The sequence below is a fragment of the Oncorhynchus mykiss genome, chromosome 7 (genome assembly GCF_013265735.2).
Source record: "Oncorhynchus mykiss isolate Arlee chromosome 7, USDA_OmykA_1.1, whole genome shotgun sequence".
In the NCBI taxonomy this organism is placed as follows: Eukaryota; Metazoa; Chordata; class Actinopteri; order Salmoniformes; family Salmonidae; genus Oncorhynchus; species Oncorhynchus mykiss.
The window spans coordinates 53,643,755-53,667,208 of record NC_048571.1 but is presented as its reverse complement, the minus strand read 5'-3'; the positions used below and the strand labels follow the sequence as shown (position 1 = coordinate 53,667,208).

At 45.2% G+C, this 23,454-nt stretch overlaps 1 protein-coding gene across 18 annotated transcripts in view; it reads left to right on the top strand.

Moving 5' to 3' along the window:
- LOC110527996 (eukaryotic translation initiation factor 4 gamma 3) overlaps window positions 1-23,454 on the top strand; it is a 67,175-nt gene that overhangs the window by 36,749 nt on the left and 6,972 nt on the right. For 2 of the 18 annotated variants that reach the window (XM_021609735.2, XM_021609730.2), the window contains exons 3-22: window positions 4,069-4,236; window positions 6,716-6,808; window positions 7,164-7,220; window positions 7,436-7,468; window positions 9,853-9,873; window positions 12,370-12,549; window positions 12,660-12,771; window positions 12,990-13,096; window positions 14,899-15,033; window positions 17,397-17,574; window positions 17,724-18,494; window positions 18,827-18,915; window positions 19,220-19,481; window positions 19,596-19,717; window positions 20,800-20,949; window positions 21,271-21,435; window positions 21,633-21,830; window positions 22,102-22,245; window positions 22,424-22,660; window positions 23,155-23,259. In XM_021609735.2, the coding sequence (XP_021465410.2) occupies window positions 4,069-4,236; window positions 6,716-6,808; window positions 7,164-7,220; window positions 7,436-7,468; window positions 9,853-9,873; window positions 12,370-12,549; window positions 12,660-12,771; window positions 12,990-13,096; window positions 14,899-15,033; window positions 17,397-17,574; window positions 17,724-18,494; window positions 18,827-18,915; window positions 19,220-19,481; window positions 19,596-19,717; window positions 20,800-20,949; window positions 21,271-21,435; window positions 21,633-21,830; window positions 22,102-22,245; window positions 22,424-22,660; window positions 23,155-23,259 (3,327 nt within the window). The remainder of the gene's footprint in view (window positions 1-4,068; window positions 4,237-6,715; window positions 6,809-7,163; window positions 7,221-7,435; window positions 7,469-9,852; window positions 9,874-12,369; window positions 12,550-12,659; window positions 12,772-12,989; window positions 13,097-14,898; window positions 15,034-17,396; window positions 17,575-17,723; window positions 18,495-18,826; window positions 18,916-19,219; window positions 19,482-19,595; window positions 19,718-20,799; window positions 20,950-21,270; window positions 21,436-21,632; window positions 21,831-22,101; window positions 22,246-22,423; window positions 22,661-23,154; window positions 23,260-23,454) is intronic. The other 16 variants (XM_021609741.2, XM_036983532.1, XM_021609732.2 and 13 more) reach the window with 16 other exon arrangements.

Genomic DNA, 23,454 nt, shown 5'->3' with positions numbered 1-23,454 from the left:
GGCTAAATATGAGCCTCCCACAACCATAAGACCCACTAATAATTGTTTCAAATTGAACCAGAACCATGCATAATGCACATTCACTAATACTTCTTGTAGCCGGAATTATAGAAAAGGTCTCGTAAACAATCTTTCAAACACAAGCCCATGTGCTAGTGAATAGCCAGTTAATCTTTACTTCCAACTTGGATCTATTTGCTAGGTAACAAGTTAGAACCGTTTAATTGTTATGAACCCACCCTTCTGTCTGTCTCCAACTGTTTGAACAGCACGCTAGCCAGTCCACTTTGTTCAGATGTTGAAATCAAGTGGCCTACTTTTATTTCTCAGAATGAGAACGAGTTACCAATTCCTTTTTGTGTTTTATGCTTATTGCACATTTATCAAACAGACTAGACAGATAGTATAAGTCTTTAAAGTGGTAGTTAAATGCCGCGCGACAAACTGAGCATTACTTTTCCAGAATCAATGTTCATTAATACTTCTGTTTCAGTTGTCTGCGCTGCGTTCAATTTGAGAGGAGTTGAAACATAAAAAGGGCATTTTTCGACATTTTTACTTCCGTATTACAGTAAAATGTCTCTGTGCTTCTGTGTCCATATCAAATGCAATAGCGACTTGAAACTTCTCGTCAGAGAGGAAGAAATTATCTCTCGTGTGTGAGAGAGAATAAGATGCACATAGCATAGAAGGGGACTAGACCAAAAAGACATGAGAAGAAGCGGACATAAACGCTCATAAAAACACAAAATACCTGGATTCTTGCAATACAGGTAATGACGTGCTAAAACATACATACATTTGAATGAATCAAATAAATTAGAAAAATAGCCCAGCCCTAATTGTCCATGAGTTTCTTGTGGAAAGACTGGTTCAAGAGAAAATAGCCTTCTGAAAAAAAGCATCTAATCAATAATGACATCTTACAACTATTTTTCACAACTGCCACCAGTTCAACCCCAATACATTTACAACAGACATATTGACTTAGTAAAATAAATCAAATGTGTAAAATAAGGATGTAACGATACACATTGTTCCCGATTAAAATCTTTAAGATAAGACTGCATAGGTTTGCAGACCCCAAACCGATCCAAATGTAGCATGCATCGGTCAGAAAATCTATTAAAATGTAACGAATCACAGATTCACTCAAATGTTTTGCTCATATTTTCTATTCCTTCTCAAAATACCTCATACTTTGTGTCAAATCAAAGTTTATTTGTCACGTGCGCCGAATACAACAGTGAAATGCTTACTTACAGGCTTTGACAACTGATGTGTCCTCTCCTTCAGTGTCGAACTAAGCATCTAATTTTGCTTGGATAAAAACCCTAGTTAATATCAGAAGCCAAGTCAAACTGTGCACTGTGCCCAGCTTTGCGTGCTGACCAAAGAAATCAAAAGTTCTACTATATATGAATTGGCTATGTCATAGCTAATTTGTAAACAAGAAATATTGTTACAATACTAGTTAACACTTAATCTGCAAAAATGACAAATCAAGTAGTGTGTGATTTCAGAACCATAGTGGGGGGGACAAAAAACAGGCTACATTGGGGTTATGGTATGTACAGGCAAAAGCTACGGACAACGAACACAGTTGCATTTTATCGATGGCAATTTGAATGCACAAAAATACTGTGGTGAGAACCTGAGGCCCATTGCCATGCCATTCATCCGCCGCCGTCATATGTTTGTACACAATTCCTGGAAGCTGAAAATGTCCCAGTTCTTCCATGGCCTGCATACTCATCAGACATGTTGACCATGTCTGGGATGCTCTGAATCGACGTGTATGACCGTGCGTTCCAGTTCAAACAGCCATTGAAGAGGCGTGGGACCACATTCCACAGGCCACAATCAACAGCCTGATCAACTCAACGTGACAGAGATGTCGCGCTGCATGAATGGTGGTCACATTAGAAATTGACTGAAATTGAAATCCATAGATTAGGGCCTGATGAATTTATTTCCATTGGCTGGTTTCCTTATATGAACTGTAACTCAGTAAAATCTTTCAAATTGCTGCATGTTGTTTGTTTTTGTGTAAGTCTTGAAAGAGAAAGATGCACAAGAATAAATTATATTCCAGGCTGATACCCTCATATAACATCAACGTTATTCCCTAAATTTATGGGTTATATTTAGGATAATGTTTTACAGATTTTGTCATTTTATATTTCATTTTCAAAACGTCATATTTTATTATTTTATCTCTCCTACATGTGAACTTAGTCTTTGGTTGTTTCCAAAATTCTAGTAGATTACTGGTAAATTTCTGAAGTTCTGAGTTACATTCCCTCCTTTTGCAACCCTAATGTGTACATTCTCTTGGCAATTCTTTGCCAAAATGTTACAGCTTCAGCACACTAACAAATACAGGATATAATATAACTCAAAACACGCACAAGCATATACAGTGCATTCGGAAAGTATTCAGACGCCTTGAGTTTTCCCACAATTTGTTACATTTCAGCCTTATTGTAAAATGGATTAAATATATATTTTTTCCCTTATCAATCTACACACAATACCCCATGACAAAGCGAAAACGGGTTTTTAGAAAATGTTTCACATTTATTAAAAATAAAGAACACACACCTTATTTACATAAGTATTCAGACCATTTGCTATGAGACTTGAAATTGAGATCAGGTGTATCTTGTTTCCATTCATCATCCTTGAGATGTTTCTACAACTTGTTTGAAGTCCACCTGTGGTAAATTCAACTGATTGGACATTATTTGGAAAGGCACACACCTGTCTATATAAGATCCCACATTTGACAGTGCATGTCAGAGCAAAAACCAAGCCATGATGTTGAAGGAATTGTCTGTAGAGCTCCGAGACAGGTTTGTGTTTTTGGCACAGATCTGGGTATGGTTGCCAAAAAATGTCTGCAGCATTGAAGGTCCCCAAGAACACAGTGGCCTCATCATTCTTAAATGGAAGAAAATGTGGAACCACCAAGACTCTTCCTAGAGCTGGCCGCCTACCAAAGCAATCTGGGGAGAAGGGCCTTGGTCGGGGAGGTGACCAAGAACCTGATGGTCACTCTGACAGAGCTCCAGAGTTCCTCTGTGGAGATGAGAGAACCTTCCAGAAGGACAAGCATCTCTGCAGCTCTCCACCAATCAGGCCTTTATGGTGGAGTGGCCTGACGGAAGCCACTCAGTAAAAGGCACATGACAGCCCGCTTGGAGTTTGCCAAAAGCCACTCAGACCTTGAGAAACAAGATTCTCTGGTCTGATGAAACCAAGATTGAACTCTTTGGCCTGAATGCCAAGCGTCACGTCTGGAGGAAACCTGGCACCATACCTACGGTGAAGCATGCGGGTGGCATCATCATGGTGTGGGGATGTTTTACAGCGGCAGGGACTGGGAGAGTAGTCATGATCGAGGGAAAGATTAACAGAGCAAAGTACAGAGATCCTTAAAGAACCTGCTCCAGAGCGCTCGGGCCTGCAGACTGGGGCGAAGGTTCACCTTCCAACAGGACAACAACCCTAAGCACACAGCCAAGACAACGCAGGAGTGGCTTCAGTCTCTGAATGTCCTTGAGTGGCCCAGCCGGAGCCCGGACTTGAACCCGATCGAACATCTCTGGAGATACCTGAAAATAGTTGTCCAGTGCCCCTCCCCATCCAACCTGACAGAGCTTGAGAGGATCTGCAGAGAAGAATGGGAGAAACTCCCCAAATACAGGTGTGCCGAGCTTGTAATGTCATACCCAAGAAGACTCAAGGCTGTAATCGCTGCCAAAGGTGCTTCAGCAAAGCACTGAGTAAAGGGTCTGAATACTTTTGTAAATATTATATTTAAATTATTTTGTTTCATAAATTTGCAAAAATCTCTAGACCTGTTTTTGCTTTGTCATTATGGGGTATTGTGTGTAGATTGAGGAAAAAACTATTTTATCAATTTTAGAATAAAGCTGTAACGTAACAATGTGGAAAAAGTTGAGGGGTCTAAATAGTTTCTGAATGCACTATACTCGACTGCCTTTGTCTTTTCATGTTGTAATTATCTGATGTCCTCTATCTTTTTCTCTTTGTGTGCTGTAGGTACCGAGGCACCCTGGTCCTCCCTACACGGCTCATGACATCACAAAGGGACACCCTAACTTGGCGGGCACACCGCCAGGGCATGCCCACTCACCGGCGCTCTCTCAGGTATCAGTACCCACAGCTTCCCCATATCGCTACCCTAAGGGCTGGGAGGCAGGCGGAGGGGTGAGTCTCTGCCGCCATCCTCTCTGCGTATGACCTTTTGGTCTGTCTGTCTATTTTTATTTTTGTCTCTCGCTCTCTCTCTCATTCTTTCTCCTCCTGTTTTTCTGTAACATCTTTATCAAAATGCCTGTTGCTGCATGCTTTGTTTGCATTAATTTCTTAATGAATTAAATGCACAGTGGCCTGTTGATTGGTCAAATAGTGTTTTTGTAGTTCTGTATGTCCTGTGTGCTGCCTGTCAATAAATAGTCCAAGAGAAGGACATTTGTTTTAATGATAGAGTTCCACAGGACATCAGCAACTTCTAAACTGCTGCGGCGCGTTCTCTCTGCTCTCCATAAGAGCCTGCTAAAGGGTTAATGTATTAGTCACTGGTACAGCAAGTCAATTACATTGCTGCTCCTGGGATTTGCTAGTTTCTCCTACTGCCTTGAAGTGCACGCACACACAAACAAAAAAAAACACTTATTGTCGATTCCAGAATGAGTCAGCCTTTGCATAAAGTGTGTGTGTGATGAAAGGGTTCCCATATCCCACTGTGTTCAGCTGCTCTTTCTGGCCTATTAATAGTGTCTGCAGCCGGTGGCACAACTTGAATTATCCCAACTATATAGCCACACCACGGCTCTTTGTAAAGCATCTATCTGTGTGACGTCACACACACTCAAGAAGGCTCAACCAATCACCCAACGGATTATGCCGAGACTCATAAATATTCATGACATTTTTATTTCTCACATGCGCCGAATACAACATGTGTAGACCATAGCGTGAGATGCTTACCTACGAGCCCTTAACCCATAATGCAGTTAAGACATTTTTTATTGTATAAATAAAGGGGAAAGAAGTAGCACAGTAAAATAACAGTAACGAGGCTATATTTACAGGGGGTACCAGTTCTGAGTCAATGTGCGGGGGTACAGGTTAGTCGAGGTAATTTGTACATGTAGGTAGGGGGAAAGTGACTATGCATAGATGATAAACAGCGAGTAGCAACAGCATTTAAAAAATACAAATACATTTAAAGGGAGGAGCGGGGGGTCAATGCAAATAGTCTGTTAAGCTGTTAAGGAGCCTTTTGGACCTAGACTTGGCGCTCTGGGGGGGAATAGGCTTTGTTGTGCCCTCTTCATGACTGTGTTGGTGTGTTTGGACCATGATAGTTTGTTGGTGTTGTGGACACCAAGGAACTTGAAGCTCTCGACCTGCTCCACTTCAGCCCCGTCGATGAGAATGAAGGCGTGCTCGGCCCTCCTTTTCCTGTAGTCCACGACCATCTCCTTTGTCTTGATCATGTTGAGGGAGAGGTTGTTGTCCTGGCACCACACTGCCAGCTCTCTGACCTCCTCCCTATAGGCTGTCTCGTCGTCGTTGTTGGTGATCAGGCCTTTCACCGTTGTGTAGTCGGCAAACTTAATGATGGCGTTGGAGTCTTGCTTGGCCATAGAGTCATGGGTGAACAGGGAGTTCAGGAGGGGGCCCCTGAGGCCCCCCTGTGTTGTGGATCAGCCTGGTAGATGTGTCCAGGATTCAGTTGCAGAGGGAGGTGTGTTTGTCCCAGGGTTCTTAGCTTTGTGATGAGCTTTGAGAGCAGTTGAACGCTGAGCTATAGTCGATCAGCGGAGCAAACTTGTTAGCAGCTAGCTAGTGCTAGTTGGAATGGCCATTACCGTAGCTAGTTTACCAGTTTCCTGCTGAAGTTGTACTGCACCGAAGTATGTATTTGACTCTTATCATGAAAACATATTCATTGTGCTATTAGATATAATTGTACTACACTAGCTAGCTACCTTGAGGGAGTATTTATTAAGCATTGAGTGTGTTTACTGGCGCTGGGTTAGCATCGCTTTCGTTTTGTATGGATTGATGAGACTCACTGCCTTAGCTAGCAAGCAAACTAGCTTAGCTAGCAAGCAATTTATAATACTGATTCTACAACCACAATACTTATTAGCTAGATATATAATTAGGTAGTTAAGACTTGCTCGTGATAAAAACATAAAAATTAGCTGCAGATTTTTGACTGATTTTTGACTGATTTTTGACTCTGAGGATGGAGGTTCAGTAGACAATGTCACCTTGGTAACATTTTTTTATGTTATGACTGCGTATTGTAGACACAATACTTTAAAAAATCTATCCCATGAGTGTTTGCAAGTCATCATATAGCCCAATGGCCTTCTGCACCAATCTATATGACGTAAGACAATGGTGTTTCACTAAACTACTACTCTAGATTACGATGCTAACACACACGCTGTCCATTATTCTTAATTGGTGAGGAGAGCAACAGTTTGGTTGGTCTAAATGATTTTGACCCAGGTAAGATGTTCAAACCGCTGTAATTCATCAAATCTCTCCTCGACCTGTTCTTAACCACCATTTCCGTTTATCCCCCCTTTCTCTCTGTCCTTCATACATCCCCCTCTCTATCCCTCTCTCTCCTACGTTCACGCCACTGTCCCTCCCCCTATGACAGTCTCCATACACCACTGGACAGAATGCTGGCTCCACACCTCTAGTGTATTCTCCTCAGACCCAGCAAATGAATGCACAACCACAGAGTCGCCCGGTAAGTGCCCGCTTTCTCTGTGTCATGCGTATGTATTAGGACTGCTGTGCTTTTGGAAATCCAGACATTTTGATTGGCCTAGAGGGGTACAATGTCATCGGAGGTAGTGATTGTTCAGTAATGATTAGCCCTGATGTGTCTGCCAGGCAGTCCTGTACACACTTGGACGTCTGTGATGCTTTCCAGTCTTTGAGTTATCTAAAAGTTGTAGATAGCCGTTCAAGTTAAGTGTGATAATTGTGTGTTACCTAATGTTAAAATGTCACCCATTCATAATGTGTGGATTCAGTATGCCCATGACTTCAAGATGATATACTTAAAGTACTTTACTGTTCTATCTGCACTTTCAATGTAGTCATCCATGCCCAGCCCCAGCCCCAGCCCCAGCCCCCCTGTCATATGGAACCACCAGGTCTGCATCATCTCCTCTAATGGCAGTAAACATGACAACGTGGCAGCTCCACTGCTCTCTCTGTGGTTTTGTATTACCATGCCTCAGTGTGCCCCTCATTGCTCATCTTGTCTCTCTGTATCTCTCTCTCTCTCTCTATCACTCTCTTCCTGTCTCTGCTTTGACATTGCTACCCTATCTCTTTCTGCCGGACCTCACACTCTCTACCCAATCAGTTTGCGACGGGCCCTCGACCAACCCACCATCAGGTATTAAACCCCATTTCCTCTGTCCTCTCCCTTCTGCTCCCTCAGCTAGAGCTGCTTTGTGCACATCATCACACCACTGTTATTGGTCGGCAAAGAGCTTCTGCTCTCAGTGGAAATTGGCCCCGTTTATACAGAAATGTGTCCCCTAAGTTAATGATAATGTCTCCCCTTCAGCCTGCTTTCCACCCAGGCACACAACAGTGATTTGTTTGTCAACAGCCATTGTCTGAGATTTTTTCCACATAGTCGTTAAAGGCATATCTAAGATGACAGTTGCCTGACTGCCAGTCAGACAACGATGCTAGATGTTTACCATACTATAGTGATGACTCTCTTCTCATGTTGCATTGTTGTGGACTTGCTTGTCACACTGTTGGTCAGACTTGGTGTTAACAAGTGTGGTGCTGATGGCACTGCTCCAACATTTTAGGAACATCTAATGCCCTGTTGCTCAGATGTTTATCGGACATTGGCATACACAATGTTCTCGATGCTTCTCCTTTTTGAAAGGGTTATTCCGAGTCAATTTGTGTTTTAGATTATCTGATGAATAATTGTTTTGTATAAATATGATTGCATGTTGTTTTGTTTGAATTGTTTGTGTTTTTGATTGTTTGTGATTGAACATAACTATGTGACTGCTGAGATGAGCCTGGGCACAGAGACGAGAATCCCCCAGCGCCTCCCTGTTGAAATAGTTTATTTCTCTGTCGTAATGAGAATCAGATGCCCTTTGAAGACACTGGGTCACACAGGCAGACATGCACCCCCCACCCCACCCCATCCATAACTTGTTGTCCAACATCCTTCTGGATGATTCTGTGTTGACCATTTTGACAGACTATTAATAGGCAGCCTCCTAGGTCAGTCAGGCTCAGTGTGTCAGAATCTGAACTGTTTACTGGCACAGAGTACACAGTACATGCACTGTCACATACGGGCTCTGCTCTGTCCTGGTGCTGGCCTCTCTTGTGCCGCCACGGAAGTGGAGTTGGAAAGCAGATGAAGCAGAACAAAAGGGCTATTATACATCCAGAGAAAATGAGCCTCGTCTCTGACATAAGTTGCAATCGCCCCCGCACAAAGGGGGCAACATAGTGATCTGGAAATTCATTCATCTGCCGAAAACCTCTCTTTATTCAGCCTGCTGACGTCAGCCGACCCTCTCCATGTTATCTTGATTTCTCATTGCGAAAGCAACTTCAGTCTTTCACTGTTTTAGGGCTGCAAACCAAGAGGTCAAACAAAGGATAGTTGTTTTTTGATTTGACAATGTTAGTTGTAGCCTATACGTCCAGTGTAGACATCAAAAATAATAAGTGTTTTGTTTTTGAGCGTGTTTACTGTGAGCAGTTGAGCAGCAGCAGAAACCTGTGAGCAGCAGGTTTCCAGTAAGAGTTCAAATGTCAGCCAGATATAAGCATCATATTAACATTTTGAGTTAAGATTTAACTTAAGCAGTTGATTCCATAACTTTATACTCTGTTTGAAATGAGCAGAGCTAGCATTGTTGGTGTTCCCTGATACTAACAACAAGCTCATGTCTGACTGCCAAAGTGGAGCAAAGTCTTAATTATTCTACCGTGCATGTTGCCAGAGAAAAGCAAAGTGAAAGGGGAGAGAAGAGCGTTCCAATCAGGACTGACTCAGACTCCCGCCCTCTGTCTGTACCCTGAGGTGTTGGGAATACCACTGTGATGACACCACCAGTGAGCCTGGCTGAGTTTAGTCCTTGGTGAATGGTAGCAGCTAGATAGACAGAGCTCGGTGATGTCACATAACTCCCTCCAGAGGGTGGCGCAGACTCACAGCCCTCCACACTCTGTCTGTGTTGCTAAGTCACCTCTGTGGGAATACAGCCGGCTCCACGCTGGGACTGAGAACAGCTCAACCTGCAAAAGGGCCCACAGGCTGCACAATATTGTGACAGGTGGAAAGCCTTATGATATATACCCTTGTGTATTTGTGTGTGTTGAAGGGTTGGGCCAATATATAAATCGAATATCGTGATATTTGATATTGTGACGTGCAAGACGATATGTCGTGAGGTGCAAGACAATACTCTATGTGAACTTTACAAATCAAAACGGAGCAGTTGAAAATGAAGTTTCACCATAATAAGGTTATTTAATTACACTGCGACTATAATATCTAAATAAGCACAACAATTGCATAGTCTAGAATTATCCAGTCATTAACTGCGCAAAACTATATCGAATATCGCGATATTTGGAGTAGCATATCGTAGGAGAGGTCTCCCCAAATATCGCCCAACCCGAGTGTGTTGTGAATGATTGCCCGCTCACTGTGTTCGTGTTGGGCTCCACACTCATCAGTGCAGTCTCCCATTTGGCTTTTCTCTCTTTCCTGCTTCAATACTCAAGGGAGGATTCAGGCCCATCCAGGTAATAATGACTCTTGTCAGAACTCTCTGCAGATGCATGGCATGAGGAACACCCCTACCTACCGGTCCTAACCCTTTACCTTTAACCTCTAACCCCAGAGCCCTCCAGTGGCCATCATCTTAACCAAAGTATGCTCAGTAGAAAACCCCTCTCTCTCCCTCCAACATAACAATATAATACTGCCTGAACACCACACTCACTAATTTTCTCTCTTTTTAACCTGTCTTTTTGCAATCATTCAATCATTTCCCTTCATTCTTCTTCACCATTCTTAAAATCCCATGTTTGCTTAGTTTGGATGAACAGCATGCAGAATATTAGAACTGTTAACTTCTTTCCAAAAGTGTTTTTCATTTTTATGAAATGAACTGCATTTTAAATAAAGATTGTGTATACTTCAGGGTATCTGATCGCTGAAGAATTATTGAACCCGAGTCAACTGCTTGTGGTAACCTTGAGCTCTAGTCATAAGGATGTAGGCCACAGCTGTTGTGTGGAGTCTTTCATCTTGCTTGGAGTACATTGATTGCTGCATAACATTTTATGAGCTCCCCAGAAAAAGCTTGGCAGCACTGAGCACCCCATTGATTGTGATATTTAGTTTCCTGCAAACATAACTTCTGCAGTCATGAGAACATTTTTTATGATTCTGTGTTTTATGACGCATGAAGAAGAGCTCTGTTTCCACATTGTAAATAAAACCTCACTTCATTTAACAAAACAACACAGAACAGCCCTATAATACATTGTGGCCCCAGTTATGTAGCAAGAGTTCCCAAACTGTTTGGCCCATGATCCAATTAGAAAATTCTCATGACCCCAACCATGTAAATGTTTTGTTGTTGAAATTAACAATGGCTGGGGGGGGGGGCTGGCTGGCTAGCTGGCTAGCTAGCTATGGCAGTCAATTGCAAATCAGTCTGACATCATTTCTGATTCTCTTATTTCACCACCACTAATGAGATGGGTGTCATGTCACGTCGGAGCTTCTCAAAGTCAGGGTACGTGGTCGACAGAACGCACCTCATATCTGCTGTCCTGGATCAATATTTTATTTTAATTCAGACGGGATCACAGAATCCAGCTTCACACAGATATGAGCTGGCGAAGGGTACCATGAGTTGTAATGCTCGGGGGGAAATGGCAAGGTATTCCCTTTGAGTCAGGAACCAAAACTCATGACCTGTGAATGCGTTGTCTGCAGCATTCAGTCACATGACAGCTCAATCAGCTGTGATTTCACTTGCTGGCATGCCAACTGAGCCAGGATCACAGTCAAACGGATTTTACACCCAGTCAAACGTCATGTCCAAGTCCGGGAAGTAGGTCCCAAAGTGCTCTTCAAAGCGTTGGAGGTGAGCAGTCGCCACTCCTGTGGGACACTCACTTCTGCTGTTGTCTGTTAGAAACTTCCACAGCCAAGGAAAGGGGGCATGGTTTCGCTTATGTATAAGAAATATTTCCTCTGAATACACATCTGTAGCACGTTTTTGTATTTCCCCTGCATGCTTGCATTCAGTTTTCAAAATAGCCTATGTCTGTTACATCGGCAAGGAGACACCATTTTCTTTTCATCACAAAGAAAGTCGTCTTTTTTTTTAAACCTTTTTTTTTTTACATCCAGTTCGTTTCTCATTTAGAAAAATCTTTCCAATATTCTCCCCGTTGATAACCACCAAGCCTCTGTGTGAAATAGCAAGTTGTCATGCTCTGATCCCATATCTCCACACAGTTTGCGAACAGGCGTGCACGCAGTCGATGTGGTTTGATGTATTTTACAATCGGAGTTGCTGCAGTATGTCTCTTTGGATATTTTTTGCTGCCAGTTGCTTTCTGTATATGATACATTGCGTCCATATGGCAGAGGGAGACACAATTACTAGTGACCCATAGTTTGGGAACCGCTACTATATAGCATAAACATGAGCACTTTACAAATTTGTGCACACTGCATTGTAAACTAATGTGGTTGCATATAAAGTCAGCGTGTGTGGCGTGTAACAGCATGTGTTGCTGTGCGCTGGTTGGTGGTTGACTCTGGCAGCATGGAACCGTGCTCTCTAAGCCCTGTTGTAACAGCACAGCAGGTTGGGTGGCGGAGGCTGCTGGTAGACCGCTGTGTTCTGAGACCTTTCACAACCTTGATCTCTCTCTGATGAGGGCAGAGGGAACCCAGCTGGAGGAGTCAGGACTCACCCTGCAGGCCTGTGTCCTGTGGGTTTGTTTATGCTGCTTGGGGAAATGTGTGTTGTTTGAGCGCAATGGAGTGGAAGTGCCATCCACCTGGTCCTCTGAGATAATGCTCTCTGTCTCTGAGGTCTCCTTGGCTTCATCTCTCTGAGCTCCTGCGTCCACAAAGCTGAAATGAGACTGCACAGGACACACATGAAGACTGCAACTGCTGTTGAGAAAGTTGTGGATCCTCTCTTGCTTCTCTGGGACTAAGTTCTCTCACATGTAATATCGATCTCTGTGTGTGTGTCTCTCGCCTCTCAGTTTTTCCAGAGGGCTCAGATGCAGACAGCGCGGCCAACCATCCCCACCAACACTTCATCTCTGCGGCCCGGCTCTCAGAACCCCACAGCGGCGGTATACCCCCCCAACCAGCCCACCATGATGATGATGGCCCCCATGCCCTTCCCCTCCCCACAGGCTGCCCAGTACTACATCCCACAGGTGGGACTGACTGACCAGGCTGCTGCTGCTCTCCAGTAGGCATTCCTCTACCACTTCCCCCACGCAGCTTTTAACCCTTTCTTCTATGCCCTCTATTTCTCCCTCTACAGTATCGCCACAGTACGCCCTATGTGGGGCCGCCCCAGCCGTTTTCAGTGCAGCCGCCGGGGTCTGGCACCTTCTATCCTGGCCCTGGGCCGGGGGAGTACCCTGCTCAGTATGGTGAGTCTCCGCCAAACACACACACACACACACACACACCACTTCAAACCCCACCAGTCTGATTTAAAATAGCTGTCTCCTTCCACAAAGCACACATCTGTCCTTTCTAGCGCAATTATATTATTGTACAGACCCCATCAATTCTGTTTGTTCCTCAGCTACACACACAGAGAGTGACACACACTATACTCAGCTTTTCTTCCTCCTTCCTGACTCAGCTCCCGGACCTCAATTCTATCCAGGACAGCAGGTGTACCCCCCCTCACCCCCCATCATAGTGCCTACACCGCAGCAACCTCCACCAGCCAAGCGTGAGAAGAAACCAGTGAGTATCTCAGCAAGCTGCCATCTCAACACAGACATCACACGCTCCCTATGTATGTAAGCATTACACATACGGATACACACTAGCGTAGGCCATCTGTGCTCAGTTAGGCACCAGATCTTCTGTTTCCACATGCATACTGTGAGAGGATATGAGAAATGATCCCTGATGAATAGATGTGTCTGGATCCATGAGCCCCTTTAACTTGCATTTTGAAACAGAATATTTATTTTACAGAGAAGGTATATGAGGGATGACATGGTTTAATTTAGATCTAGGTTGACAGTAGAGTTTTTCTGTGTAGAAGCACGGTTTGTTTGAATTGTTTTATTTAACTAGGCAAGTCAATTAAGAAAAAATTCTTATTTACAGTGAGGGCCTACCACGGCCAAACCCGGACGACGCTAGGCCAATTGTGCGCCTCCCTATGGGACTCCCAATCACGGCCGGATGTGATTCAGCCTGGATTCGAACCAGGGACTGTAGTGACGTCTTTAGCACTAAGTTGCAGTGCCTTCGACTGCTGCGCCACTCGGGAGCCCTAGCCTTAATGTATGCCAGGCCTTAATCTAGCTCTTTAACACCAGAAAGCTGGACCCACCTGTCTATATAAGGTGCCACAGTTGACAGTGCATCAGAGCCGAAACTATACCATGAAGTCCAAGGATCTGTTCGTAGATCTGGGAGAGAGAATTGACTTGAGGCATATCTTGGGAAGGGTGTTAAACCATTTTGAGAGTGTTGAAAGTTTCTAAGAGCACAGTGGTCTCAATCATTGGGAAATTAACAAAAAATGTAACTACCCATATTCGAGAGCTGGCCGTCCGACCAGTCTGAGCAACCTGGCAAGAAGGACCTTGATCAGGGAGGTGACCAAGAACCCAATGACAGAACTATAGACTTCATTGGCTGAGATGAAGGAACCTGCCAGAAGGACAACAGTCTCTACAGCACTTCACCAATCTGGGCTTTATGGCAGAGTAGCAAAACATTCTGTGGTCTGATGAGAATGCTATGCTCTATGTCTGGAGAAAACCAGGCACAGCTCATCACCCGTCTAACACCATCCCTGCTTGGGTTGCACATTTTATATAAATCAAAACGTCTTACCTGCGTGACAGTTGGGAGGATTGAACTCTTATGAGAGATTCTGGAGCAGCGGCTGGGACTGCGTTTTCCACCACTTTCAACAAAACACCAAATGATCGAATTTCTCGCGCAAGAATGGTGTTGCATCCCTCCAATAGAGTTCCCGACACTTGTAGAATCTATGCCAAGGTGCATTGAAGCTGTTCTGGTGGCTGTTAAGACACTTTTGTTGGTGTTTTCTTTATTTTGGCAGTTAACTGTAGTTTGATGTGCCATCAGCTGCACAGGCTGACTGGCGATGAATGAGGGGGAAAATGGCTTCATAAAGCTGCTTAATACACACATTATGTTTGTGATATCGAAATTCTAACAACATACGTGTGTTAAATATACTTATTTTGGAAAAGTCAAGGACGGAAGGGCGATGACTTTAAAAATGGCTTCAATCCGGAGTCGGATAATACATTATCTTTTCAGAAACCCTTTTAAATGCCTTAACTGAAATTAGATATTGTAAAAAGTCAAGTGTTAAGCTTTTTCTCTCCATTTGCACAAGATTAATAAGAATGTCTGAAACGTTTGGTCACATTAATGCTTCTTTAGACTCAGTCAGTACTCCTGTACATTACGCGCTCCACTGTTTTAAATGGCTGGGGGAGGGTTGCTCTGAGACACTGGTGCTTTAGTGAGACGGCGTTCCTTTTGTGTCATTGTCCTCCCAGATCCGTATCCGTGACCCCAATCAGGGAGGCAGGGACATCACAGAGGAGATCATGGCAGGGGGCACAGGGAGCCGGAATCCAACTCCCCCTGTCGGACGACCCTCCTCCACCCCCACCCCTCCGCAGGTAAGTACACATCTACTCTCATGCTTCCTGCTCTTAGGCTTAATGCTCTCTCACTCACTTACACACACACACACACACACACACACACACAAAGGGTGCCATGGTGTGCCACTGACCCACTGAACTGAGCTGAGCTATTAGCCTCTCATTCATGGCTGTGTTAAACCTGTGCTTAGGACAAACTGCTGGGTGTTAGGAGGGAGCGGGCAATTAGGCCAGACCACCAGGGCCTGGACACCACAACATACAGAGAGCCATGCACCAGACCAGAAACATTTTCCTCAGTCTGTGTCTAATCCATCCTCTGCCATATACTGCGTTAGACACAGCCAGCCACATAGACTTCAGCCACTGTCCCTGACCCACTGATCTGCACCTAGCACACTAACCTGGCCTTAGGTTCACAATCTTTGCTATTCAATTTGAGTAACAGGAAGGCATGGCTATTTTACAACAGTGACCTAAACACACTGTATTTCATTGGTCATAGTTGGTTATCACGTTAATCTTGGACACAGATCTATGGCTTACACATCTATACCTACTAGTACCTACAGTGCATTGCGAAAGTATTCGGACCCCTTGAACTTTGCGACCTTTTGCCACATTTCAGGCTTCAAACATAAAGATATAAAACTCAACAACAAGTGGGACACAATCATGAAGTGGAACGACATTTATTGGATATTTCAAACTTTTTTAACAAATCAAAAACTGAAAAATTGGGCGTGCAAAATTATTCAGTTCCCAGAATGGTCCTGTATTTGGCTCCATCCATCTTCCCATCAATTTTAACCATCTTCCCTGTCCCTGCTGAAGATAAGCAGGCCCAAACCATGATGCTGCCACCACCATGTTTGACAGTGGGGATGGTGTGTTCAGGGTGATGAGCTGTGTTGCTTTTACGCCAAACATAACGTTTTGCATTGTTGCCAAAAAGTTGAATTTTGGTTTCATCTGACCAGAGCACCTTCTTCCACATGTTTGGTGTGTCTCCCAGGTGGCTTGTGGCAAACTTTAAACAACACTTTTTATGGATATCTTTAAGAAATGGCTTTCTTCTTGCCACTCTTCCAAATAGGCCAGATTTGTGCAATATACGACTGATTGTTGTCCTATGGACAGAGTCTCCCACCTCAGCTGTAGATCTCTGCAGTTCATCCAGAGTGATCATGGGCCTCTTGGCTGCATCTCTGATCAGTCTTCTCCTTGTATGAGCTGAAAGTTTAGAGGGACGGCCAGGTCTTGGTAGATTTGCAGTGGTCTGATACTCCTTCCATTTCAATATTATCGCTTGCACAGTGCTCCTTGGGATGTTTAAAGCTTGGGAAATCTTTTTGTATCCAAATCCGGCTTTAAACTTCTTCACAACAGTATCTCGGACCTGCCTGGTGTGTTCCTTGTTCTTCATGATGCTCTCTGCGCTTTTAACGGACCTCTGAGACTATCACAGTGCAGGTGCATGTATACGGAGACTTGATTACACACAGGTGGATTGTATTTATCATCATTAGTCATTTAGGTCAACATTGGATCATTCAGAGATCCTCACTGAACTTCTGGAGAGAGTTTGCTGCACTGAAAGTAAAGGGGCTGAATAATTTTGCACGCCCAATTTTTCAGTTTTTGATTTGTTAAAAAAGTTTGAAATATCCAATAAATGTCGTTCCACTTCATGATTGTGTCCCACTTGTTGTTGATTCTTCACAAAAAAATACAGTTTTATATCTTTATGTTTGAAGCCTGAAATGTGGCAAAAGGTCGCAAAGTTCAAGGGGGCCGAATACTTTCGCAATGCACTGTATCTACATGTATCAGTGTATCTCCTCCCTCTCTTATGGTACAGTAAATGTTCTTATGGAACATGTCGTTTCTGCTTTCTGTCCCTCCATGAAGAATCCAGAAATAATATTAATTATAATATTATAATATATATTTATTTTTTTAAAAAGCAGTCATTGCTGAATGCATTCTAATAGAAAGGGGAAATCATCTTAAATGACAGTTCTTGTTCTGGATTTTGTGGAGGGAAGTCTTTTGTTGTGACACTTCCTTCCTGTCCTCTCCTTGGACGTTAACAGTGTGTCTTTCCTCTCTTTCTGTCTTTTGTCCTTTTTACACTCCCCTTTTTTTTGTTGCTTTGTTTTACCTTACGTGCCTCCATTTCCCTGTCATTCTCTCCTACTCTTGCGCTCTTCTCCTTTCCCCTTTTTGCCTGCTTTCCTTGGTTGCTGTCTCTCCTTGTCTTCCCCTGTCTTTTCCGTTGCCAATATTTCTAACCACACCCACTGGTTTCCTTGTTTCCGCTTAATTCTATTTTTGTGCTCGTTTGTGCTTATTTGGCTGTCTTTCCATGTTGCTAGTTTTTATGGCCGCACCCTCATTATCCTCACATTTTCTACCTCAAATCGCAGCAGCAGCAGCCGAGCGGCAGCCAGACTCCGGAGCAGGGCCAAGGCCAGGCCCACCCAGCCTACAGCCTGGAGCCCCCCAAGCAGCAGCAGCCCACGCCTGGGGCTGCAGACAGCAAACCAGGGCCAGGTCTGACCCTCACCCCTCCACCCTCCAGGCACAATACAGCTCTGCTCTGAGAGCAGAGCCCTGAGCAAGACGTTGACTCAGTAAAGAGATAGCACAAATAATTTTCTCTTTTGTGTTTAATGTCAGTGTTATCTCTTCGCCTTTTTCAGTATATGATAAGCCAAAATTGGAGCCGGTTATCCGGAAGCCTTCCTCTCCCGGGATTGGACAACCAGAACCTTCTATGGCGTGGCAAGAGGCCAGTGCACCTGTAACTGCCCCATCTCCCCCTGTAGAAAAAGAGCTTCCCTCTCCTGCCCCAGTGATGGTGGCGCCCATCACTGCCCCTCGTCCTGTTGCCAGCCCCAACCCCATTGAGCAGCCCTCTGCAGTGGAGCCTGCTACTCCCACTCCCTCTGCAGCTGAGCCCAAGACCCTGCCTCCCACGACTCATTCCCAGACCCCAAACACAGTGGAGCCTCTTCCAGAAGCCCCACACACCCTGGCTGCTTCCCCCACCCTAACCCCAAAAGCTTTGAATGGCCATGCTGACACTGGGGCTGAGCTGGACACCCAGGCCCAGGAGCCCTCCCCCCTAGATCCCTCTCCCTCCCCACCCCAGCCCCAGGCTTCAACCCCGGCCTTCAGAGAAGACTGTAGTGAGGCTGTGCCCAGTGAGGTGAGAGCAGAGATTCCCCCTGCTGTCACGGGCTCTATCGCACCCATCACTGTAGTGCCAGTCACTCTGACCTCCAAACCTGCGCCTGCTTTTCCAGCACCTCCCCCTGGCCTTCCACCACTAGTGCAGGCCACAGCGGAGGCCAGCAAGCCCGCCGACACTAAAGACGTCCCTCTCAAAGCAGGGACAGAGGCATTCATAACACCAGACAACAAGCCTGAACCACAGCTACAAGCCCTCTCCAGAAAGAGTCCCACTACAGGTATGTACATAACCATGGGTACAGATGACATAACCATGGGTACAGATGAATGTCACATGGATGCCTGCGTGTATACTATATATAAACTGTTAAATGTTGCTGCTGGACACAACTAAGACTGTCCACGGTTATAGAATCTGTTTCAAACAGGATCAGTGCTGAGCTCATCAGTGCTTACACTAACAGCTGGAGTTCATGATTATTCTGAGAGGAAGGCCACTATTTTCTGCTAGTAAAAGTATCTAGTCATAGATTTTTAGTGGGTACAATTTTGGGTAAATCGTTAGCCTACAGCCGACTTTAAAATGTATTTTCTATTGTTTTCGCTGCAGGATGTCAGGCTGCTCCTGATGCACCAAAGACCTGGAAGAAACCAAATGAAGAGAGTCCTGTTGGAGATGCCCAACAGAGGGAGACTGAGGTAAGCAACAACCCTTCTTATTCACTCACTGCGGGGGAACAGGAGGAGGAGATGGAGGGGGGGGAAGCATAAACAGAGTAGACAGAGAAAAGGGAGAGGGAGAGAGATTATATGGGGAATAGTTCAAATGGAAAATGTTTCCACATGTGTGGCGGTGGAACACAGACATGAATGACTTGAAGTGGTGTTATCGTCAGAGTACGTTGGCAAGGAGTTATCCATCATGATCAGTGTTCCCAGCCGACTCTTTGAAGGCAGCTCTGTCCCTCTATCTAACCCCCTCTGCTTCCCCTCCCTCCCCCAGGAGGAGCTCAAGCCTTTGGAAGAGGCTGCTGGAGACCAGGCCCTGCCACCCGCCAGGAGCTGCAGCACCTCTCCCCCACCCTCAGCAGCTCCCTCAGCCCTGGAGGCAGAGGAGAGGCCCCCAGCCCCTGAGGAAAACGGGGAGGCTGAGCCCATGAGGAACGGAGCAGGACACACCTCGGAGACTGAGAGCAGTGACAGCGGGGCCACCCCTGGGGACAATGAGGGCTCCACAGGAGCCCCCCCAGACCTCTTCCAGGACGGTAGGTGGTGGTTATTATTCATTAGTGTCTCTCGCTTAGTTTTCACTATCAACCTTTGCACAGTATGAAATGAGCAGGGCTGTTTTCCTCACCTCTCTCTTGTTGTTTCCCCAGATCTGGAGACTAATGGGAAGCGTCAATACAAACGGGACTTCCTGCTGGGCTTTCAGTTCATGGCTGCATGTACACAGAAGCCAGACGGGCTGCCTCAGATCAGTGACGTTGTGCTGGACAAGGTGTGTGAAGAGTGGGCTGAGCAGAGCTTCAACCTAGTGGTCAGAATGAGTTAGCTGTGAGCAAGGCCCTAAATCCCACAATAAATATTCATGACTATAAATGGATAGTGTAAGATGTTAGCAAAGTAAGTTGCTTTTGAAAAAAGCTCTCAAGCGAAGGGATTATTTGAATGGAGCAAACAGTGTGAGTAGCCTTATTTGATCCCTTTAGTAAATACATGGCCCAATGTCATTTAAAAAAAAAAAGTAGCTATTCATTATGAAATGATATGCTTCTGGTAAGTTCATCTCCCTCTACTGCACTCTGACCGAGCCAATAGCGGCTAGCCCATAGACATCCTGTTTTGATTAAAATCACATAGCTATTATGTCACACTTGGCAGTGTTGATAATTCAGCCCCAGAAAAGGAGCAATAGAGACTGGCAACGATTGATGTACAGTCCCTGGGAGTCATATTTTTCTCCCTGAGAAAATGTTCACTAGTGGAGAGCACTAAGGGAAGTCAACGACAGCTGGGAGTGCTGGAGTTGTTATCCCCCTTCCCTCACAATGTTCCCTTCAGTCCTCCTTCCACATGTGGTTCGGACTTCACTCACTGCGCCAGTCACAAAATTAGTGAAACAGAATTTATCAAATGCATAGCTGATACACATAAAACAGCATACACAGTGGCGAACTAAGACTAGGATTGGGAATCCACCACCTCTCAGTGAACAACAGTAGGATGGACCTGAAAGGAGCTGGGTCTGACCTGTCTCTTTCGCCCCAGTGGTAGGCCCGATTCCAGCCCATACCTCAGGCACTTCATGTAGATCTGAGGTGATATATCTACGCAATATGGTAGTACCCCCCTACCTTACCCTCTGAATGGCTTGGTAAAACTTTCACCATATTGATTATACCGATCATCCTTTCAGATCTCCACAAGTGCTTAGGGAATCAGGGCTAGTAGGGTGTTGTTTCTGGACCAGGCCACAGCTCTCCCCATATGGCTAGGCCCACAGTGTTAAAGGATCACTGCTCCCCCTGCTGGTCAGCTGTCTCACTGTCCATCGCTCTCTCTCCCTGTGTTTCTCTGCAGATAAACCAAAACAAGCTGCCAACCCGGGCGGTAGAATCCAGGGTGATCTCCCGAGGCCCTGACTTCACACCGGCCTTTGCTGACTTTGGCAGACAGATGAGTGGAGGACGCGGCGGAGCTGCAGTGAGTCACACTCACTCCCAGGCTCACGTAATTACTACCCCTCCCGACACAAACACCAATCTCTTTCTCAAATAATGTCTCTTCTTTTTGTTACTTCTCTCTTGCTCACGGACTCACGCTCTCTCTCTGGCTCTCGCTCGCGCACACACTCACAGAATATTACTGGTATCATAGTGAGATAAATGAATCATGGGGAATGATTTGCATCGGGTTTGTTTACTAGGGATGACTCATTTCCCAAAGTCATTCAAGGAAAGTTGTGAATTAGACTTCAGCACACAAGTCTTGGCGATGTGTTTGGTGTTGGTGGCGAGCTGTAGAAGTGACATGTTGTTCTGTCTCCTCCAGCAGATGATGAACATGGGGGGGGGTGCCCGGCGGCCCCCGCCCAGGAAGATTATCCTGAACGTGTCAGCGAATGAAGAGGTGCAACTGAAGAAGGCTGAGAATGCCTGGAAACCCGGCATGAAGAGGGCGGGGCCATCAGATGACCCTGAGGTCATTACAACACAGGTAGGAGGAGCCAAACCTTTCATCTGACACCCAGACACACCCACACAGTGAAATCAAAAACGATGATGAGTTTTTTCAGCAGTGACTCCACACAGGAAAGAAATATTGTGACCAAGGAGTTGTCAAGAGACCGAAGATCAAATGAAGTGAGTGAATTCTCACATCAATAAATGATGAGGATGTTGTTGCCGTGCCAGGAGCTCTTCCGGAAGGTGCGCAGTATCCTCAACAAACTGACGCCTCAGATGTTCAACCAGCTGATGAAGCAGGTGACAGACCTCACCATCGACACGGAGGAGCGCCTCAAGGGCGTCATCGACCTGGTCTTTGAGAAGGCCATCGACGAGCCCGGCTTCTCTGTGGCCTACGGGAACATGTGTCGCTGCCTCACCACGGTATGTTAAGCTCAGCTCACTATTGTTCGGACATGATTATCTGTGGTTCCTCTGAATGCTGCTAGTCAACATCAAAATATGAACTGTACATGGGTCCTCTTAAGCCCCATAAACATTCAGCAAAATGTCCCTAAAGGTATATTTTTCTGCCCCCCTTTCACTCTTTCTAGACATCTTCCGTTCAATTCTCAGTTTTTCTTTACTCTACTCTTTCCCCTATATCTCTGTACCTCTAACCAAATAGCTTGTTACTACTTCTGTTATTCTCCAGCTCAAAGTGCCCATGACGGACAAACCCGGAACCACAGTGAACTTCCGCAAACTGCTGCTCAACCGTTGTCAGAAGGAGTTTGAGCGGGACAAGGTGGATGATGTGGTGTTTGAAAGGAAACAGAAGGAACTTGACTCTGCACAGGTACCTAAACCCCACACACACACTGCTCAGGTCACTAATCTGTCTGTCACCTTGTATTAGGGGAATACAGAGCAGAGAATTGTATGGGACTGATGTATTGTGAAGAGTTAGTGGGGGCTCATTGTTAGCTGTTGCTAGTTACTTAGTTCTGACAATCTACTCTCCATTTCCTTTCTAGTCCAGTGATCAAGAGAGACTACGGTTAGAGCTGGAGGAGGCCAAGGACAAGGCCCGCCGGCGCTCCATAGGTAACATCAAGTTCATCGGGGAGCTGTTCAAGCTCAAGATGCTGACAGAGGCCATCATGCACGACTGCGTGGTCAAGCTGCTGAAGAACCATGACGAGGAATCGCTGGAGTGCCTTTGCAGGCTGCTCACCACCATCGGCAAGGACCTGGACTTTGAGAAGGCCAAGGTGAGCAATGGGGAGGGAGCTTAAATTACTTCCAGCTGGTCGTATGAGGAGGCCTGGGAGGACATGGGTGAGGAGACATCTCACTGCTCCCTCGCGCCTGCTGTTGTCTGACCTGTTTTAACCTGCTGCTGGCCAAAGGAAAGACTCCTACACACGTACCAGTGTACACCCTCTTTGGGCTCTACCAGAGTTTTACGACTCTGTGGTCCTCATATTTACAAATACTGTAATGGTGTATATCTGGCATGATTAACACTGAGACAGGAAATCACATTTAGTAGTCTGTGTTTTATAGGCTAAGAAAAAATGTTTTTGTTGTACCTGCTCCCAAACTGCTCAGTTTACTTTGAGGCAATACTATATCACACTGAATTGTAAAATGGAGTGGAATGAAATGACATGAGTGTCTGGCTGTCCACTGGAGGGAATAGTGAGAATTTTGTATTCATACGTCACTTTGCAATGACCCTTCATCTCTCTCTTTCTTGTCATAGCCTCGCATGGATCAGTATTTCAACCAGATGGAGAAAATTGTTAAGGAGCGGAAGACATCATCTCGGATACGGTTTATGCTGCAGGACGTGATAGACCTCCGATTGGTAAGTGTGTGTACATACTCGAGCCTTGTGGTTGTGTGCTGTCTGTGCAGCTCAGCCCACCAGTGAGGGTTCTTTTTTTTTAAAATTATTATTACAATAAATAGGAGAAAACATTCTAATTTTCAGTTCTTCACGCAGGCTCCTTGAGCAGACCAGTAATTCACTCTAAGGAAGAAAACAACAGACTGTAATCAG